Source organism: Equus asinus, chromosome X (assembly GCF_041296235.1).
Source record: "Equus asinus isolate D_3611 breed Donkey chromosome X, EquAss-T2T_v2, whole genome shotgun sequence".
Lineage (NCBI taxonomy): Eukaryota > Metazoa > Chordata > Mammalia > Perissodactyla > Equidae > Equus > Equus asinus.
The window spans coordinates 101,540,748-101,563,248 of NC_091820.1; the positions used below are offsets into that span (position 1 = coordinate 101,540,748).

The 22,501-nt window shown below is 41.2% G+C and overlaps 1 protein-coding gene across 2 annotated transcripts in view; it reads left to right on the plus strand.

Moving 5' to 3' along the window:
• VSIG1 (V-set and immunoglobulin domain containing 1) overlaps nucleotides 1-17,183 on the plus strand; it is a 30,693-nt gene extending 13,510 nt beyond the window's left edge. For both annotated transcript variants that reach the window (XM_070503300.1, XM_070503299.1), the window contains 5 exons: nucleotides 5,513-5,711; nucleotides 11,070-11,225; nucleotides 11,622-11,741; nucleotides 14,683-14,836; nucleotides 15,676-17,183. In XM_070503300.1, coding sequence (XP_070359401.1) covers nucleotides 5,513-5,711; nucleotides 11,070-11,225; nucleotides 11,622-11,741; nucleotides 14,683-14,836; nucleotides 15,676-15,997 — 951 coding nt within the window. In that variant the 3' untranslated portion in view covers nucleotides 15,998-17,183. The remainder of the gene's footprint in view (nucleotides 1-5,512; nucleotides 5,712-11,069; nucleotides 11,226-11,621; nucleotides 11,742-14,682; nucleotides 14,837-15,675) is intronic.
• The last annotated feature ends 5,318 nt before the right edge of the window (nucleotides 17,184-22,501 follow it).

The following is a 22,501-nucleotide window of genomic DNA, read 5'->3' on the forward strand; positions in this document are numbered from 1 at the left end:
CTCTAGGGAAGTGGCATCAGCTTTTAGGAGTGAGAGGGGAGGGTCTGAGTTTGTAACAATCCAGGTCAGCACAAACTTCTGGCAAAACTGGGACAATCTTGAGTTTCCCTTCTCATGCCCATGTCTGGAATTCCTTTCAGCCTCCTCCAAAGGGCTCAGGACCCTATTGCTGCCTTAAGCAGGGCAGTGGCCAACTCTTGTCATAGGCTCATCTTCTCCTCCCTCAAATTCATTGTGTTAAAGGAATAGTTGGTTCCAAGGCTTAATGTTTCTTAGTAGCTAGAGGAGGATGTTATCTCTTACTGACTATCCTCTCCAAGAAGTTCCTTTGATGAATGGGGACTGCAGAAGTATCCCACAAGTCTTCCCACCAGGACAGCCAGGATATTCATTACCGTGGTCCTCATCTTAGAGAAGCCCTCCTCTCAGAAGACAGGGACAGCTTCAGATGGTCAGTCTCTCAGCTGGAACTCTCAGCTGAAGACTCTAAGCCCTGGGACAGGAAGGCTATCATAGAAGTTTTGGGTGGTCTGGTGCCCTCTGATCACACCAGTGGCCTCCTCTTCCACCCAGCCAGTCACTGGTAAACCTACAGAGACCTCACCTCTCCGTGAACAGAGGCATTGACCCTACTTAGCGTCGGTCTCTCAAACAATACTTACTCTTCTAGAGTATCCATAGTGGAAGAAACCCTTTGCCATCCTCATCTCCCCAGCACACATATAATGTGGACAACTTCTTTTCAGAACCTGTATCTTCATATACTCTGGCTGTTCAGATTCTCCCAACGTGGCCTTTCCTCTGCAGGTGGCATTACATCAAACGCTTTTCAAATGTTGGTGGGGTGGGGTCCTTTTACCTCCTCAGGGGCATTTGAAAATGAGGGGGTTGTTGGTCTAATTCTTATAAAGTGAAGCCACTACTGGCTTTTAGTGGGTGGTGGCTAGAGATGCTAAATGTCTTGCAATACATAAGACAGACACACACAAGAAAGAATTGCCTGCTCAAAATGCCAGTGTTATCCCCATTGAGAAAAATTCCAAGTTTTTCCCTTCCCACCACTCCCCGCCATCAAAGTTTATCTATTCTGTGTCCCATTTCCTCAGATGTCTATTCTTGCTAAATTTGATAAATTAATCTAATGCTAAGGAGTTAGGGACTGGTGATAGTTTATTTTGTTCTCTTCCAAAGAAAATCATTTAAGCCCAGACCTTCCATGCCTTCACCCAAAAAAAGAAATTCAAATGGTGGGTAGCTCAGGCAAATGATAGGCGGGGAAGGGAGTGGCTGGGGGCAGGAAATTCTTCCTTTTGGTGTTATATTCCTTCCACATGCAATCCCAGCCCCCCTAAATACAGTCCAGAGAAAATTCTGGGCTTGAGATCACTGCCACCCTACACTCCTCCCCTCCCATGGCTAGCTCCTTTATGAGCATTGAAGGAAAGCAAGAGGCTGGAAGAGAAAGAATGGGTGGTTTGCTGTGGGCTTCCATACCATCCACGTTTCTGAAAGAAACCAACAAAAGCAGCTCTGGAGGCTAAAGGTATTAACTCCAACTTGGACTCAAACAGAAAGCAGACTGAATTCTCTCAACTCTTGTTTATACTCCAGCCTCTAGTTAGAGAGTAGTGTCACAAAGTTGAGGGGAAAAAGTCTTTTTGGACAAATCTGGCTCCCAGCTGCACAGCCTCATGTGAATAGGAACTTGGCACAGTAGGAGGGGGAAAGGTCATTATTGCAGCTGGCAAACGTCAAAGGCTTCACATGGTGAACCCACTCGGCAAGGGAAGCATCATGCCGATGAATAGCAGCAACTGGCAGGAGAAGGGTCGGACTGGAGTAGGGGATGGAATGGCCCCGAAAGGGGAAGGTTGCCTGGGGAGCATCTTCCTCGCCTAAGTCAGGACTCTGAGTACCATTTTAGTGTATTCAGTGGGAATCAGGGGTTCTGGATTCCAGGTGTGACTATAAATTGTGTGACCTTGGGAAAATCACTTCCTCAGTTGGGGCCTCAGTGGCCTTTTCTGTAATAGAAGAGGGTGAATCAGAGGTTGCAAACTGGAGGCCTCTGGGCTGGATTTGGCCAGTGGATGCACGTTGGTTGGCCAGTCTAGTATTTTGTTTTGTTTGTTTCCACAGTTTGAAAGCCTTATTTGTATTGGCTCTCCAGTTCACCACAGTCCCCACCATCCTCTTTGATCTTATCACTATCCACCAGCCCCTCCCAGCCATTTCCCATATTTCTAATATCCATCTGGTTCCTGAAGACTCCTTGACCTTAGAAACCATGAGCTAGGTGATCTTTAAGGGGGTCTTATAACTAATGTGCTATTATGACTCCATGTATCAGCCTCTAACATCACCAAGGAGCAGGTAGAGAGGACCTTGGGGAGAAGTGGGGCAGTCTGCCATGAACACAGCCACAAAGGGCAAGTGGGAAAAAAATTAACAAACACCACTTAAGGGAGCACTTAGATGGATTTTCTTAAAGTGGACTGCCCCCTCGACCAAAGGATGTGGCCTGTTGAACATCCATGGCTTTTCCTGGACCTCAATTGCTTTGATCTCTAAATTGACAAAGACTTTCTTTGAAAAGTGTGCAAGCCTCACAGGATCATGAGCCAGGCCTTGGCCATTGTTCAGCTTTCATTTTTAAAAGAGTTATCCCTTTATGGAAAATGGAACCAAGTTGCAGTCCTTCCTGTGTGATTAGATAAGTGGTTTCAGGAAAATATTTCTTGTTTTTCTTTACAAAGACAGTGTGACAGCATGGACTTCCCCTAGCAGAAAGCCCCTCCATCTATGTGTCTGACCACTGCCTAGCCCTGGGGACTTTCCTTCTCACACAGCACCCTGAGGCCAAGGCCTTTCCCTTCTAGGTCTCCATTGCTATCCCTCTGTACCCCCATTCCTATCGTTGACTCCTTTAGTATCATTTGTGAGAGGGCAAAATATATTAGGCTACGGTGTGAAGAACTAGGGTAGAAGAGTTGGTGAAGGTCCTTTTCATAGGGAAGTTACAAGTCCAGGGCCTCATTTCTTATTTACTCATTTCACCTTGATTCAGGCCCAACTGGGAGAATTTTAGAGTGGCTTCTTTTCATGTCCTAGTCCTGGCCTAAAACATACCCTCTTGGCCCCCTGCTTTCTGCAGAAACAAAGTCCTTTCATCTAGGCCCTCTGGGACTTACTGTGGGCCACAGGCAGGATTGATGTTGTATCTCATTGTGATGTCACCGAACCTCAGCATAAAACATGCTGACATACCCCTAGTCTTCCTGAGAGCAGGGGAAGCAGCCAGATGTCCAAGTTGTAAAGGGCTTCTTTGATGGACTGCAGGCTGTCTTGCAGGTAAGAGTCCACAGGACCTCAGATTGCTGATTAGAAAGTAAATAAGCTCGACGTGGCTAGTGAAATGGAAAGCTGGATATCTTGGGTATCAACTCAAATGGAGGTAATAGACCTTTGGAGAGTTGGACCTCCTCCTGACCCACTTGAATACCTGAAGTTAACACTGATTTTCCAGTTTGTAAGTCAAATAAGACCACTCTGGGGCAAAAGTTTGTGATTTCAGTAGGTGTGAATGGATAAATCGAATTATATATGGCTCATTTAGGGCAGGAAAGAAAGTTAGTCGATGTTAGAGAAGAGGAGAGAGAGAAGTTGTTTTCTCCTTAAATATGCTCTTTTCTTTCAATTTTCCCTCAGAATCTACCTTTCTGCCTTAGTTTAAAAATATATTGGCTTTCTATTTGAAGGAGAATACATTTGCATGTATCTAGCCAATATCTTTTGGTTTGCTGATTGCTTTCCCTCTCTAATTAGCCTAATAAGGTAAAGAGCACTGGGCAAGGAATTAGAAGAACTGCATTCTACACCTGTCCTGACTGTTAACTTTGTATGCGTCTTTCTTACTGCCCTGGGCTTCAATTTCTTCTGTAAAGTGAGGAGAGTGAATTAAATGAACCATAAGGCTCTTCCAGTAGATTTTATGAAGATATTAATTAGTCCCACTGGACTAGAGCAATACGCTTATTGAATAATAAACAACAATCACTTGAATTACACACATTTGTATAAAAGTAACAAAGTGTGTACATAGACTGTGTGTAATAAGGAACCTCAGGAGTCACCTAGTCCAGTGATTCCCAAGCTTCAGTCATTCCCGTCTTATCTTTATGATTTTTGTCATATTTGTGTATCACCAGCAGTATTAATTACTTAATGTTGTTTTCTATATTGACTTGGTTTCTTAAAATCTTAAAAATATCTACCTTAGTCTCATCCTAAGCAGTAATATCCATGAAGTCACAGATTTCATGTGCTAGATATGTCTCTAATACACATTAAAATTTTTTAAGTTTTTATTTATGTGCCACCTAAAATCAACTTAACGTGCCTATACTCAGGGAATACATATTATACTTTGGAGAACATTGCTCTGGTTCCTCATTCAGATGTGGAAACAAAAGGTTGGAGAGATTACATAACTTTGCTTCCTATCGCAAAGCAAGTTGCCATGGAGGCATGACCAGAGGCCACCTCCCCTATGTCAAAGTCAGAGGCTGCGCTGTGGCTAAAACCCAGGTCATCTGACTCGTAGACCGGGCCTCTTTCCACCACACCGTGCTGCTCCCACAGTTTTCATTATGATCTAAATATCCATGTTCTTTAACAGAGATGGGATTAGAATCCAGAGCTTCCTTAAGTCTAGTTAATTATAATAACAATAAATTAATCCTTGTGGTTTTGGATGAGTCATTTAATCTCTCTCAGTTTGAGTGCCTTTATTTGTCTAAAGGAAAGAGTAATTCCAGTTCTGCCTCCTGCCACGTAGGGAGAAGGGTAGTAGCTGCCATTGGCTAAGCGCTTCCCATGTCCTTTGCTAGATTACTTTGTTTCAGCCTCACGTTACCACTATGAGAGGATGAGACCAGACGATTTCTCAGGGGCTTTCCTGCTCTGAAGCGTTATCTTCTAACAAACAGGATGAACCCGAGTTTGCTTATCCAAAGGCGTACATGTGTACAAAAAGAGCATGAATATTCTGACTTTTAGGGAAATCAGATATTCCATATAGTCCCACTGGGTAAAGTAAATGCAAATCCAAAAAAGATTAGAAAGTGGAAAAAAATTACAGTTTTGGTTTTCCAATCAGGCACGCGTGTCCTATGCAATGAATTTCCTCCAGATAGATTCATCAGGTGAGCATCTTGATCTCTAGTCTAAGCTTAGAAGTTGAATCCTGTCAGCTCCAGCTATCTACCATCTGTAAAATAGGCATACCTCCCTGCCTGATGACGTCACAGAGCTGCTTTGAGCACAACTGAGGTAATGGCTGTGCACAGCTGTAAGAAAGCTAAAGTGCCCCACTGAGTTGAGAAACCTTTCCCACGGGGAAAAATGCTGCTGTTGATCAAAGAAGGTACCACCGGATAAAGGGAGGTTCCAGGTAGCTTATCCTCGCCCTGAACACTCTCCAGTTCTCATTTCTGTCATTTTTCTGTCCTAGATTTACTATTCTGAAGGTGGACAAGCTGCAGCCATTGGGCAATTTAAAGGTCGAATTGTAGGGTCCAACGAACCAGGCAACGCATCTATCACTATTTCGCATATGCAACCAGCAGATAGTGGCATCTACATCTGTGATGTTAACAACCCCCCTGACTTTGTCGGCACAAATCAAGGCATCCTCAACGTCAGCGTGTTAGGTATGGACAATTTTTTCTACCTTTTCTCTTCTTGGAGCAACTCAGGACATTGAATGAGCCAGGGCAGTGAGTTACGGGTACAATTAAGTCTCAGGGGTAAATATTCTCCCTGCTCCTTTTATTACCAGGGAAATAGGGAGACACCACCAACCCAATCCATATAGTAACACTGAGAAATCACTCATAAAACATGTTGAAACAATTGCCAAACCAAAAGGGCTGCCAAAATGACAGATAGCAGTAGATGACCCAACCTCCAGGGATCCTTGTTTCTGAAGGATGGAATGAGAACAGATGGGACAATGCACGGTCCCACTAAATGATCGCTAGCAATTCTTTCAGAGGGAACCTCCAATTAGAGCCAGTCCTACCTGGGAGAGACAACTGTCAGCTTATTACCTCTCCCAAGCCAGTCACAATTCCCACCATTAAATCATTCTTTTGAATAAAGGCAGAAGAGTCCCTTTTAAAAATGTTAATGCTATTTGGAGAAAGGACCACATGTTAAGCAAGCATTGAGAATTAATTTTTTTATATAGAAATATTCATTATGTGACATCAGGCAAGTCATATCGGCTCTTCAGATGAATTTGGAGTAGTGCATTTATGCAGTATTTATTGAATGTCTACTTTGTGCCAGGAGGCATGAGGTTCACACTGATGGAGGCACGGTTTCTGCTCTTGGGGAGTTCACAATTTTGGCAATTTCTAGGGCTCCTTCCAATCTCTGTCTGAGAGGACAATGCAAGTTTCACTCCTCTCTAGAGGGTCAGCAGGTCCTGTCTGCATACCTTCAGAAGCACTGAAGAAAGGGATGAAGGGGCTGTCAACCCACACCAACTAACCAGTTGATCTAAGGGCTCTCTTCTTTTTTTAAAAAATTATTTCATCGAGGTCACATTGGTTTCTAACGTTGTATAAATTTCAGGCGTATATCATTATATTTCAGCTTCTGTATAAACTGCATCGTGTTCACCACTAAAAGTCTAGTTTCCCTCCATCCCCATACATATGTGCCCCTTTACCCCTTTCGCCCTCCCTTCAGAGAATGAAAGTAGACCATTGTCTTACATCATACACAAAAATTAACTCAAAATGGATTAAAGACTTGAATGTAAGACCTGAAACCATAAAATTCCTAGAAGAAAACGTAGGCAGTACGCTCTTTGACATTGGTCTTAGCAGTATCTTTTTGAATACCATGTCTCCCACTTCTAAGCAACCTCAAATGGAGCTGGTCTAGTCACTGCTCCTTTTAGAGCTGTGTACATTCATCACAGGAAAGGAGGAACTAGATCAAACCAGTGACTTGATAATTGAGTAGTGTGGAAAAGTAGCAATTGGTAACAAGGTACACACCAAGGAGAACTGTCCAGAGTTGTCTGAGCTTGCCATCCGGGTGATGCCAAAAATGACCCAGCTATTTACTGTGAGGTTTGTACTGCATTTACCCACCTAGAAAAGAGAGAAGGCAACCAACAGCTGATTTTTAAGAGCAGGGTAGCTCAATCATGTTTTTATTTTGCTGAGCCATGTTCTAGGCATTGGAGTACAGGGAAAGACAAGAGAAGTCTACATAAGCCCCTTCCTGGGAGAGTTGATGTTCCAGTTTGGAAGACTCATCATATACATGAGAACTAAATGGTGTGGTATAGATGCTAACACATCAGGCTGGGAGTCAGAAGACCTAGGTTCTAGCTCTTATTCTGCTACTCAGTGGCCTCAGCCCTGTCAGTCCACCTTTTTCTGGCCATTTTAAGATGGGGTTGTAATTCCTGCCCTGTCTTTACAGGTTTCTTATGAGGATCAAATGATATACTGGAGATTCAATGTTCAAAGAATTTGAGGGATTAGTCCTCTAACGGTTTTCTGATGCTCCCTGGCTCCGGGTTGTCCTAACTAGAAACAACCTAAAGAAGCCAAGCCTGTTTATCTCCAAGCTTGGAAATAGCCCTGAGATAAAGTTAGATAAGAAGGTTAATATTCTGAAGTTTAAAGTTCAGAGAATCCCTAATCAACTTCCATAAGAAGTTGAGGGTTATTTCTTCTCTGAATGGTTCTTACTTATGAGTCTTTGGGTCCGTTTTTTTCTGCAATTACTGTGTCATGACTTTGCCTTAAGCATCCAGGATCCAGACAAGGTAAGTCTTTGGATTTCCTTGTTTGTTTTGGAACTCTCAAAAATTCTATTTTTATTAATTGGGCTAAGAACAAAGGCGTTCTACAAATTTATGCTTTCTGGAAATTTTGAGACTGATAATTTTCTCTAAAACTTGCAGAAGCTGTTTGCAGTTATCAAATTCCATTACATATGATTGCCTGTTCTGCTTGCCCTGACGGAGGGGTGGGGCATGGTGGGGGAAGGTGGGTAAGGAATGCCAATTGGGGGGACAGGTGTTGATATTTCCTTAAAGATCACTCTTCCTAGCAATGCCTCTTTCAGAGACATTTCATTACCCAGTGATGGACATTGATCCCATGCATTCACTTGTTCCTGCATAAATTCATCGACAAACTCTGAACATGTGTCCAGTTACTGTTCTATGCAATGGAGATGGAAAGATGTAAAAGACAGGTTCTCAGCCCTCCAAAAGTTCAGGGTCTAGTTAGGGAGGCAGATATATAGCATAAAAGCTTGCAGTGGAGGTAGGAGAGGACAGCTGGGAGATCACAGGGAAAAGGACTAAAAGTTCTGCAGGGGGAACTGGAGAAGGCTTCCTGGAGAAAGTAACTTTTGCACTGAATGTTGAAGGATGTGCAAGAGTGTGTCAGGCAGAAGAGGGGCTGGTGTGGTAGGGCACGATTTAGGTAAAGGAAACAGCAATGAGCAAAGGCCCAGCTGATTTGGACAACCATTTATTTGAGACTTCCATTAGGTATGACAGCCTTGGAAATGAATCTCTGAAAAATACCCAGTAGAAGTTTGAAAAATTATTTTGTATGCATTTGAAATGAGCATCATCTTCTTTCTGCAATTTGGCACATAAAAAGAAAATGATGAATTTAGAGAAGGTTTGAGAACACACTGAAGCATTTTCATTTATTTTTTGAGGTGAGCCTCTTCCTCCCACCCCAATTCTGCTGAAAGCAATAAAGCTAAATGGTAGATCAGTGGCTTTGCCAGTGAAACATCCAAGTTCTACTGGGGGCTGTAACTGGATGAAATGTCAATTCAATCCTGATTCAGCACTTTTAGAAAATATATAGGTTTGGGATGTGGCTCAAAGTGATTCACTCAGTGTTTTGTTAAAAAATAAAAGGAGAAAAATGTGTTCAGCAAAAATAAATGCCTATCTGGGTTTGATTTTGGGCTCAAGAAATGAATGCAAGTCATTCCAGGTTTTTGTCTATCACTTAGTGCAACTCCTGGTGTCTGACTTTGTGATGAAACACACCCATTTAATTTTTTGTTAAAAGTGCTCTATTCTGCTGTTAAGGCTATAAAATTACCAATGTTTTTAAAAAGGCAATATCTAAATCTAGTGAGAGTTGCAATGGACTTCCAGTTAAATAGCCTAGTTTAGAGTAGGCAAATCTGACGAGTTGTCGCCATCTGAGGAAATCAATGGTAAGGAAGAGAGAATAAAGAGCTAGATAGAAAAATACTTTTAATTAAAAGACACCTGTTTAAAAGATAGGGGTGATGAAGTATTTAAAAGAGCTACGGCTATATCCATCTGTCTTCTCGCTCATGTGTACAATGGCTTAGAGTACGAGCCTGGAAGGTTAACTTCAGTAGCAAGCTATAAAATGTGGTAGCAGGAATTAGTCCCACCTGTGGCCAACAGCAATTCCCTGTGCAAGGCACTATAGACGTTATTTTATTTATATAAATTCAATGTATTTGGATTAGTTGGAAGGCAGATAATCTCTTGTTCACGTTTTACCGATGAGTCAACTGAAGTTCGTTACGTTAGATGACTTGCCTAAACACATCTAGGGGAAAGTTGCAGAGCCAGTACTGTGTGAATCCAGATTTGTGCTCTTAAATTCTGCCTCCCTAGTGAGAGCTGGAGGGCTGGGCAGTCCAGAGTATTTGAGGTATAACCAGCCTAGGTTAGAGAACCTACGCCTTTGGAGGGTTATATATCCAAATTAAGATAAGGTGAGTTGGTAAGTATCAAAATCCAGATCATTATCTGTAAGACTAGGGTTAGAATAAGCTGTGAGCAATAAGATGAATGAGGAGATCAGATTCTCAGTTTCCCACAGGACTTCTCCACTGACATGTTTGATAAGCAGCTAAAACTCAGTATGTCCCAAACTGACCTTATCATCGCCCCATCCTCCTCCTCACTCCTTCCTGCAAACCTGCTCCTCCTCCTGTGTGCTTTAACTCAGGGGATGGCAAAATTATGTACTTAGCTGTCCAAATCAGAAACCTGGGAGTCATCATTGACCGCACCCTCTTCACAAACTACTTATCTATTTGGTCACCAAGTCCTGTCCATTCTACTTCCTGAATACCTCTTGACTCTGTCTCCTTCTCTCTCTTGGTTCAGGCACCCCTGGTGTCAGAGCTATCCATCTCAAACATTTCAGTGACAATCGTCCCTCCCCTACTTAAATGCCTGCTGATGTCCTCCTGCTGTCAGTATTAAATACGTGAAATGCAAAGTCTCCCAGCTACTGCCTTTGCTGCTCTCTAGCCTCATCTCTCACCACTCCCCCACCCCACTGCAGAATTACTTTTCAATTTCTGATGCCTGGTGCAGTGCTGGGAATACCGAAGGCACTCAAATTAACACTTGTGGAGTGAAAGATGAACAAAGATTTCAGTGTCGTATAGCACACCCTCTTCAAATTGGTCTTCCCCTACTGATGAGGGAGACAGGCAAATTCCAACCCTCCAATCTTTGTGTCACCCCCAGAAGAATAACTGCCAGAAAATGACCCGTAAAGGAAAAGAAAAATATGGCATGAATAAAACAATTTTTTTAAAAGAATAAATAACAGTTTATCTCAAAGTATTTAAGGGTTCTATTTTCCTTTAAAACTGTGCTTGAAAAGTACAAACTATGTTTCTAGTCATTTAGTGTTTGCTTACATTTGGCTGTTTTTATGAAAAGCATATTTTAAGACAATGCAGAAATTCATGGTTATGACTCTGGGGAGGAGGCAGACAGAAGAGATGCCACTAGAATCTCAATAGCCTGGTGACTGGAAGGTCCTTGCACCTGAAGTGCTCTACTCCCACCTGGTGGTACAATCAGAAAACTGTCAAAATAAGTTTTTAAAGTTTTGTTTTTTTTTTGAATAAGCACACATTCTACAAAATGAAAGTGAGGAAGTGACTACAGTTCTTACAGACTGCCATTCATTATGCAGGATTTTTTACTCTTTGTCATTGCCTTACAGTCAAACCTTCTAAGCCCTTTTGCAGCATCCAGGGAATACCAGAAACTGGCCATCCAATATCTCTTTCTTGTCTCTCCGCGCTTGGAACGCCTTCCCCTGTGTACTACTGGTATAGACTTGAAGGAAGAGACATCGTCCCAGTGAAAGAAAGCTTCAGTAAGTATATCCCTCAGCAGCCCCTGGCAAGACCTGGTGTGGTTGTGACGGTATGTGTGTGTGGCTGGCTGCTCGTCCTTAGAGCTCAATCTTCTATTTTTCTGGGAGGGGGATGAAAAAAGAAGTCTAGCTCCCAACAAGATGATTGTGGTCTGGTCTTCTCCCTGACTTCTACAAGTCAAGCCTGTTTTTGGCTCAGAGGTGGTGGGTATGGAGGGAATAGGCATAGTCCCACATGGGCGACCTATGGAACAGTCTCAAGGGGTCTAGTTGGACCCTGGACATCTCAAGAAAGGGAAGCCAATGTAAGGAAGTGGGTGGGCACTGAATGATCTACTACATCATCATGTTTTGTACCAACATAAAAGATTTCAGTCTATTTCTTCGTTTTGACAGACCCAGCCACTGGAATTTTAGTCATTGGAAATCTGACCAATTTTGAACAAGGTTATTACCAGTGCACCGCTATCAACATCCTTGGCAATAGTTCCTGTGAAATTGATCTAACTTCTTCACGTGAGTTGATCATACAACTTAGACAGTTTCTCCTTAAGTCAAGTATCCTGGCCTGCCAGCCAAGTAAATTAATTAGGATTCCTGGTTAATCCTCCTGTCTCTCTGGAGATTTTTGTGCTTTATGTATAGGTTGATATGATGAATGACCATTCTAATATCGAATGCTTACATAATATGTAATATTTGCCACACATTGCCCTAAATTGTTTAAAAAAATTAATTTGTTTAACCTTCACAAAATCTCTAGGAAGTAGGTATTACTATTTAATAAATAAAACAACAGCCTCATTGATAGTACCAGGCTGAATTTTCTTTATGATGCTGTTGGTAAATCCAGCATCTGTATGCAGCAATCTATGTCAAACATGGAGCTCACAAACTTTCCAGTTGTTAACTAATGTGTTAAGATCTGCCTCTAATAATAGTAGTAATAATAACACTCATACATACAGTCACAGTAGCTGATATTTGTGGAGCACAAAAGATGTGCCAGACACTTGGCTGAGTGCTGTGAGCATTATCTTACTCAGTCCTAAAACCACCCTGTCTGTCTAGGAGGCAGAATATATTGTTAGCCTTATTTTACTGAAAAGGAAACTGAAGCTCAGGGAGGTAAGTGACTTGCTCAAGGTCATCCATTTAGTAACTAGCAGAGCCAGAATGCCTCTAAATCTCAACCTTCCGGTTCAAAGGTGCTTAGTTACTGAGCATAGACTGGAGGGCCTGGAATTGTCAAATTGGGCCAATCAGGGGCAAGATCTCACAAGGGATATCTTGCCACACCTCTCAAGGATCACTTAGTAACATTTAGGATCATGTCATCTATTCATTTTTTTCTAACTTACTTTGAATCTGTGGTTTTATTATATACCATATCCAGGGGGGACCAGTTTCATTGGATCATTGCTCTCCTATGAAGCTGAGCTTTCTTCCTTTTGTTTGTTCTGAATCAAACATTTTCCAACTCCAGGTTGCTCCTTCATTCTCATATTTCTTTCAGCTATTTTCTATTCAAAGGAAAGAAACCCCATCTTTTTGGTCTGTCCTTTTCTGTGGTCCCATTCTACCCCAAGTCCTTTGATCATTTCTGTCCTTTTTCTCTAAATCTTCCCCAATCCCTTTTTGCTTTTCCGGAAGTACGGTCATGCTGCAGATGTAGAGACTCCTAGAATTTGCACTTGAGCCTTGCTTCCTTTGAATTCTCTTTCCAATGATTTTGGCATTTAGCTTCCTCCGTCCTCTCTGCCTCCCTCCTTCCCTTCCTCAAACATTCATTGAATATCCACCATATGCCAGGGACTGTCGGAGGTGATGGAGATATAGAGATTAATAAGATATATGTCTTACACTCAAGGAGCTCACAGTTTAGCTAGAGGGACAAACAGTAAAATGTGTTAAATGCTCTAATAGAGGTCTGCACAGGGTCTACAGGACACCAACAAAGAAATGCTTATAGAACCAAGGCCAGCTTTACCAATGAAGTGCTATTTGAGCTGGATCTTGAAGGAACTTGCCAAGCCTGTTTCTTTATCTGTAAAATAGGGATGAAGGTGAAAGGAAGTTGAAGGATGACAGCAGAACAGCGGGCTTAGGAGGGCAACCAGCTCGTGCTGAGGGAGGAGGATGGAGGGCTCCAGAGGGATGTCTCCAGGGGAAAAAAAAGCCCATAAGAAACCAATAGCTTATTTGACGTGTTTAAATCTACTGAAACAAGTTTAACAGTTTTGCTGGACATTTGCGGGATTAGTGATAATATATCCAAAAAAAAAAATCCCCAAATGAGGCAATTATTAGCCTCGGGGAATATTTTTAAATGCTGTCCAAGAAAGAATCATAATATATACTACGTTCTGCAGCTGTGAACAATATTTAGATCGTCATAATACTGCAAACTTTGATTTAACTATGACTTGCATTCTAACTTTATTAGGAGAATGTGGCGGGGTGTGAGGGGGTGGTGTAAGAGTTAAATCTTCAACTTCCAGAGTAGGAAGTCAATGGAAAATGACGAAAATTGGAAAAGGCAGGACATATTAGAACAAGTATAATAGAAACATGGGGGCAAATACCAGAGGATTAAAAAACAAGAGTTAAGAGTGGTTGCCTCTAGTGAACGGGACTCAGAGATGGGGGAGAGCGGGGAAAGGGACTGCTGTTTTTTTATTAGAAGTCTAGTAAAACTGTTTGACTTTCTAAATTACGCACATGTATTCCTTTAATCATAAAAAGTTCAAATAATAATCAGGCAATCCAAGTACTCTCAAAATATAAGATATCCATCCTTATGTGAGGGGAAGTGGGTGGGGATGGGCCAACCTGGACCCCAGACATGATCTCTCAGGGACAATATCTCACCGCTTGAAGGTCTGGTCTCAGCTGGATCATCTCGCACTCATTAAGTTTCTCCATAGACTGATCTAACAAACCAGATGCCTGTTTACGGAAGTGGGCGTATCCCTTTTCAGTGGCCAGAATGCATGAGGCTCCTTGGTGAGCACGGAGTCTGTGGGAGAGAAGGTTTTTAGGGATCTACTTCACCTATGGTCTGGGAAAGCCTGGTAAAATGTTCCTGCCTAGAACAGAGGTCATTTCTCTGGTGTCCAGATTGCAGTTCTAAGGTATCTCTTTCACTGACCAAGCAAATGTCCACTGAAGACTCACTTCTCTAAACCCCATTTCAAAAGCAACCCCACCTCCCCCAAGTTGGCAAACTTCTTTATGTGTGTAAATGTGAATAGCTAGGCTACATAATTGAGCCAGTCATCTTTCTTCTCCCAATATGAGTCCACTGGCAGAGTTTTAGAGGTTTCCATGCTCCCAACCTATACAAGTCACTTTCCCACTATAAAAATGCTTCAAATATTCCCCACTGGTCACAAATACACATGTATGAGGCAGGCAATATGTTCCACTTTACTAACCAGTTGCTTGTATCCTCCAGATCCAGAAGTTGGAATCATTGTTGGGGCCTTGGTGGGTACCCTTGTAGGTGCTGCCATTATCACCTCTATTGTGTGCTTCACAAGGAGCAAGGCAAAGGCAAAGGGAAAGGGGAAGGAGAGGAAGAGAAATTCTAAAACCAACCCAGAACTTGAGTAAGACCTTATTTTGTTTGTCTTCACTTGAATACAGCCATTTCTCAGGCATAGCTCTTTCAGTCAGCTCTTCCTAAGCACTCCTTTCTAGCATCAGATATCAAAGGTATCTTTCTGCTCACTCTCACTGCTTTCATAAAATGACGATGGTTACCATTAACTGAGCGCTGTGTGCCAGACTGTTCTAAGCACTATATGTATATCAACTCATTTAACTGCCACGATGACCCTTTTAGGTCTAAGAAAATGTTTTAATATATCATAATAATATACTTGTCTTTCTACCAACACAGTCATAAAATAGAATTTTTAATATTTTTTATGGAACGAGGTGCCCAGAGAGGCAAAAGTACCTAGGGCCCACGGAAGTCAGAATGCAGCCCTTCCTGGAGCCCATGCTCTTGACCACTCTATTTCTTCTTGAACGTATATCACACTCATCCATTTGTTCATCCCTCCATTTCTATGCTTCCACAACCATGTATTGGGTACTAATCAGGTGCCAAGTATTGTGTTAGATAGAGTGGGAGTTAGAGATGCGCCAGAGCCATGGATTTGGCCCTCAAAGACCTTATTAGATCTTTAGACCCTTTCATCCTGACATCATTTTTCTCACCTTTTATACACTGGTTTGTCTCTCTCGAACTCTTATCATATTGTCGAGACCTAACCTTTCTGCACCCAAAATGGAGGCATGCGGTCTGACAGTGAGTCAGAATATCAGAAATCACAGAGGTCCTGAACAGACTGGGACCTATGATCACTGAAGCTACAGAGTCTATGGCTCTACATGAAATGTCAAACCCTAACTTGTTCTTCCCTGGGCCTTCTTCCTGCAGACCAATGAGAATGATAAACCAAAGCACAGAGTGTGAAACAATGCCAAATGAAGATGCTGTCCAACTAGAAGCGACTCTGCCAGTTTCCACCCATGAGACTGACCCTGATACCATCCTGGGGCTGGATCATGAGCCTATCCCTGAGCCTGAGCCTATCCCAGAGCCTGCCCTGGAGCCTACCGCAGGACCTGAGCTTGTCCCTGTGCCTGAGATTGAGATCCATCTGGAGCCAGAGCCGGAGCCGGAGCCAGAGACGGAGCCAGAGCCCGGGATTGTAGTTGAACCCTTTTGTGACGAGGAAAAGAGAGGGAATAAGAAGTAGGCTGGTAACATGAGTACAGTAGTAGTTACTAAGGAACCCGTTACTGGCATTTGGAATTTAGTTGACCTAACCAGTCTCCCACCACCTCCCTCCGTTCTGACCAACCCTCTTCTAACAAGGTGTTCCTACCAACCATCCAAAATAAACAGGTCAAGATAACTGCTAAATAAATGCAAGAGTTCCTGTATTACCAGTATAGAGTACTTACAATTGTACTAACATGTAAGCATAACTAATGATAAGCTGTGTGATTTCTCACCCAGTTGAAAGTGTTTTACACCACCACCTGTGTCATATTTCAGAAAATTTTCTCTATTTTTAGCTACTCTTTGTTACATTCCACATGCACACTTGATTAGGTGGCATTAATTGGATTCAATATTATTTTCTAGGATTAGTTGTCGGGGCTTCCCTATTCAGTTTCACATTGACCACTAAGAAAAGAATTCACCAGCATTATCTCATAGATTAGAAAGAAGTTCCTTGAAAATTGCAGAGGAGAAAATGTAAAGGGTACATATTAATTGGCACATAGCATTTAAAACTAGGTCTTAAAATTAATGCTTCATTTATCACATTAGATTTCCCAAGGAACCGCCCTGCTATTCAATATCTGAGCATAACAAATTTTTTAAATAATCCATTTTTAAGTGAAAAATAATGTACAGGCAAACAATTCCAAATACAGTTTTCCTTCAGTGAATACAAAATGTTGACATCATAGGTGATGTACAATTTAGCTTTGAATGAGCTATTATGTTATCACTGTGTCCGATGCTATCTACTTTGGAAGGGCCAGATTAGGAAACTGTTCTAAAAAAACACTTAAGATTTATTTGAGATAATCTGAACTAATAATTAAATCTGTTTTACTGTTGGTATATTCCACATTAATAGATATCATTCTTGTATAAATGCTAATTATTAACTAAAATACATTGAAATCACCTCTTCACCTGTTAAAAAGCTTTTGCATTGATCATATTTCACTCACATCCCACCTTGAAAAAATTCACAGGTAGACTTTTTCATTTGTGTAATCAATCAGATTTTAAATCTTATTTTAAGGTTCAATAAATAATACTTAATAAAATCTTATTTTAATGACTCCTACGTAAATCTTTTATAAACAACTTTATTGACATACAATAAATTATATCCAATAAACTGCACCTACTTTAAGTGTACAATTTGATGAGTATTGATAGATGTATATACCTATAAAACCACCAAAACAATCTAAGTGGAGCATTTCCATTACCCCAAAATGTTCCCTTTGCCCCTCTGTGCAATGCCATCATCACCCTGGACCTAGGTAACCACTGATTTGTTTTCCATCACTAGAGATTAGCTTTGCCTTTTCTTGACCTTCATATAAATGGGATCATGCAGTACGTACTTTTTTGTATCTGACTTCCTTCTAAGTTGAATCCTTTTTTTTTTTTTTGAGGAAGATTAGCCCTGAGCTACCATCCACTGCCAATCCTCCTCTTTTTGGTGAGGAAGAATGGCCCTGAGCTAACATCTGTGCCCATCTTCCTCTATTTTATATGTGGGACACTGCCACAGCATGGCTTGACAAATGGCGTGCAGGGCTGCACCCGGGATCTGAACTGGTGAACCCTGGGCTGCCCAAGTGGAGCGTGTGAACTTAACCACTGGGCCAGTGGGCTGGCCCTGAGTTGAATCCTTTTTAAATGAAGTAATGAATCTCTAACTTATCAGATCCAGGTTTTCATGTAGAGGATTTTCTTAAACTGTGAAGCCCTTTCTGTAGAGATCATACCCATACTGATTGAGGTGTAGAGTCTCTGTAGGTTTTAGGATAGACTGAAATTCAAATTTATATTACATTTGTCCAGAGCCATGGAAAGAAGAGATAGCAAGCTTTCTCTTATGCATTTTCTTTGATGTGTTCATTTTCAGCCAATGGTGGGGATTTGTGAAGCGTCTATAATTCAATTCAGACTAAATATAATATGATATATGGTGTCTAATGGGTTCAGGAAGAAAAATGATGAAGAATGACCTAATATTTAGAGGTTAAAAAATAAATACCAACAGTGTAAAAATCTCAATTACCAGAATGCCAAAGTAGCTGGAATTTACTTTTCTCTTCCATTTTTATGATAGAAGCAAATCACAAGAAAAGAGACTCAACAACAACACCCCAAAATTTCTGATGATCAGTGCTGAGCAGGAAGGAAGGTCTTCTTGGTGGTCTTAGAGAACTCTGTCCTTCTTAGCACTGTTCTGTTCAAAAGAGTAATAGTTAGATCAGTGGTTTTTAACCTTTTTTGAGGTCATGGATCACCTTGGAATCTGCTGACAACTCTGGACCCCTCACCAAAGAAAAATGCTTATACACACAAGTGTCAGGTACGGTTTTAGATAAATCACAGACCCCCTTGAATCCAAGATTAAGAACCAGTGACTTAGATAAAAACACACAACACAATTAATCTGTGGACGTCTTGCTCCTGGGAGGGAATGGCAACTATGCTGTATGACAGAATCATGACTCAAAATGATCTTGATAGCCTGGAAGTTGACCTGAAATCAGCATAATGAATTTGACAGGAATGGAGGGAAAGGTCTGGATTTACAGGTATAGAGTCCTTGTTGCCCATGCAGAAACTATAGCTGGGCAAGGTGGGGAAGGAGGTGAGGACAATCTGAGGCATCTTTGGATCTGTCCTTTCAGTGCCCTTGCTAGCCTTCTGGTGCCTTATTTTCCTAACACCCAGGATTCTCATGTGCCTACTAGCTCAGTGACCCACTCAGGTCTGCATCCCTCAGGCAGGAGTCATTACAGGCCCTATCTCTGTCCTTGCCACCCTTTCAAAAGGTAGCTGTTCTGTGACCTTTCTTATCCAGCGAACATGATCTTTCATCATCCAGTGATGTCATTCAGGTTAATAATGAGTTAGCTCTCTTAAGAATAGTTACCTTTTAACAGAGGACTCTTGAACAGGGATAACTCCTTAATCCAGAGTCTAAACAGTGGAATTTCAAGTACTGGAACAATCCAGAGGCGAGATATTTCTAGAAAAAGGAGCCTTCTCAGCCACTCTCAAATCAAACTATGTGGGTTACCATCTATTCCACCTACTCATAAGGCCACTCTGGGTCTCTGCAACTTTCCTCCCAGTCGCCTTAATCTTCTATTAGTACATCCATAATGCACCATATAATTATGTTTGCGATAAATCCTGAGACTCTATAAAATATGGAGTCATTACAATTTGGTTCACTAAATCTTACTTGGGCAGGAAAATGGGCTTATATGTTAAAGAGCTTTCCAATAAGGGGACAAAACAAAGCTTTTTCCTGCTTCCTCATCAGTGGATCAGAAAATAAGTAATGGAATACGTCATTACCCAAATATTCTGATTAAACTTCAACCAAATTCTTTCAACATAATTCTCACTCAGAGAGGGTACTACCTGATTTATTTTGCCATAGTTAAAATCTAAGAAGGTGGTCCCAACAAATCCCAAACCAGCTTTGGGCTCAACCATTCACTTCTCACCACCCAAAAAGATTTCCAGAAACTTCTCTTGTCTCTGTTTCTGTATTTAGCAACTAGGATATGCTAAAGTCAACAGAACAGCTTTTTGGCTGTATGTTATTTTCCCCAAATTCATCTGTTTATTCAGTCACCCACTAAAAATGCATTGAATGGTTACTATGAACCAGGTACTTTGGCTGTGATACAATGGCGAGCAGAATCAGAGCTAGCTCTTGTCCTCATGGAATACCAGCTTTGCTAATTATGACAGGTTCTTGCATGTTACCAACAGTAGTGTGTCGACTGCAGGGGAGCAAGGCTGAATGTGTACTACACTGGGGAGGGCCTCCAAATTATAGAGATCTGTGAGGAAAAGGGACGAAAACAGTAATTCCTGACCAATAGCTAAGAAACCACATATACTGTTTATCTCCTATGTCCCTTAGAGTACCAGGTGACATTTTCCCCCAATATCGTATGCTGAGAAGTTAATATTTGCAGCTCTCACACTGGCTTGTGTTTAACTCACGTTCGATGAACCTTGAGTAAAAAGAGCTAGAAGAGCAAGAAGGGAGCTTTGAGATCAATAGTACTCAAGCTTTTTCAATCTCAGCACACCTGAGGGTCATAACACACATAATGGCTTATTCCTGATGATGATGATGATGGTGGCGGTGGCAGCGGCGGAGTGGAAGTGGGAGATGATGCACAACTACATTCTTGGGGAGGGAAACAGGAACGGGTAAATATAGTTTTAAAAAGCTGGGTCATTCCTATATATCTCACCCAATCCCCTGAGAATACCTGACTGAAGAGAGGTAAAATAATCTGCCTGAGATTATACAAAGTCAAGACAAGATCCGAAGTTCTCTCATTCCCAGTGTAACGCTCTTTCAACTGCACCAAACTACTAATTTCATTGAAACAAACTCAAGTTTTAGTAATAAAAGGATGTTTTACAATGTCCACATGCTGGAAAACAGGTCAGAGGGTCTCAAAAGGTTCAAACCAATCAATAAAGACTCAATAATCCTCCCTATCTTTGAAGCTTTGGTTTAAAAACAAAGAATTCAGAGATGATAAGGTTTCAGGAAACCAAGGGGAAAAACACGCCAAAAAAACCCCCCAAAAACAAAGAAAACCCCCCAAAATAAAAAAACACCCCAATGTAAAGCAAAGCACGTGGATTGGAAGGTGCTACAATTAACGGGTTATTATCCAAATACCAAATTACCTTCCGTTTGGTCCACTGTTTTTGAGTAGAGGCAGAAAGAAAATGGATCAGGATCCAGGAAAGCTAGATTTTGGTGTTGGCTGTTTCTCTATCTCTGGGTGTTTTCTCCTCCGTAAAACAGAGATGATTTCTGCCTTCCTAAGAGCTGCAGTGGAGAATGGATGCAAAAATTTACAGTGTGGAAGACGACACTGCTGGAGAAACCACACCTCCTGGTAATTCTTTCAGTATCCGCTTTTCGCTTGACTAGGGATTCTTTGGCTTTTGGGAAGTCACAGATCCCTTTAAGAATCTGGTGAAAGCTACAAAACCTGCTTCCTAGAAAAATGCACACACAGATTCCCACGTTCTATTTTAAGCAGTCAGTGGACCCATGAAGCTGGGGCCATAGAGCCCCAAGTAAAGAGCTCCCACACTACACAAAACTTGCCGATGGACTCATCTGAGGGCTTGGTAGTTTAACAGGATATGGAAACAGAAAGCAGCAGGTGCAGCCATGTAATGAATTCATTGTAGTCGGCACAGTTGAGAAAGCGGGAAATCAAAACACTGCGGCCATATGGTAAATTCAGTCAGATTATGAAATAAAATGTAAATTTACCTTCAATCTCATAGAACGTCACTGAAATTGTGGTGGATTCCCTCCAATAGATACTTAAGAATATAAATTTTTCCACTGTTCCCATTTACCTATTTCTTCCATCTTATATTCTCAGTTAAGCTTTACAATTAAAGTTGTCATCTTTCTTGAGTTCATTTTGGAAGTAACTGTAAAACCTCCTGACCTTGAGTCAGCTTCAACTCTACTGGGTTTCCTATGGGGAAGAGGTAACAATGTGATCAATATCCGAGGCCATTAACATCCGCAGTTCATACAAATCAGTGATTTAAATATTGCTAACAAGCCACTTTCATTTAACGTGCCAATAGCCTACAAATTACCTGAGGCTTGGGTCCATTTGTACTGCTTATTAAAGAGCTAAGACGAGTTTTCTTTTACACCCACAAAGCCGATTAACTTAGATGATAAACTCAATATTCCTGAAGAGTAAATGCCTTCAGAACTAACAGGCCCTATTAGGCACAGCTTTACTCTCCAACCATGCTAAAAAACATTGGAAAGAAATTATCTCCCTTGTCATCAAGTCTGTCCCTGACACTCAAGAAACAAAGTTTAGTTCCAGAAGAAGATGCTTCCGTGATTAATATTTGTAAAGATTAGCACTCAAAATATTTACGTAAAAAGAGTTTGCATATCAACAACAAAGTTCGTGTTGACAAAACTCATTTTAGCTACCGGTCATTGTCTCTGACCCCAAATCAATGCAAGTTTGTGGGCTGACTTGGATCGCTTATTTCAAGCAGTATTTGCAGCACAAAATTCAAATTAAAAAAATAATTTGAAGAGTCACTTGGAGTTCATTAGATTTTATGACTAGTAATCATTTAAGATGTTTCCCTAAATCGTGATCAAGTTTACACTTAATTTTCTTTTGCTCCACATTTAATTAGCAATTCAGAAGATTACTATTTTTAAAGATTTTAGCTGCAGTTCAAGCTTCACTGATTTTATTGACTTTAGAGCTACCAAAAACTGAGAAATGGCTTTATGAAGGATTTTAAAGCTTAAGCAGGTGTTTGATTTGAAAGAAAAATTGGGAGATTCTCTCAACATTTTTTATTTTTTTACTTTCAGAAATACAAATCGAAATACATTTTTGTTACATATCATGTTAACAAGCTTGACATTCTTTTCAGT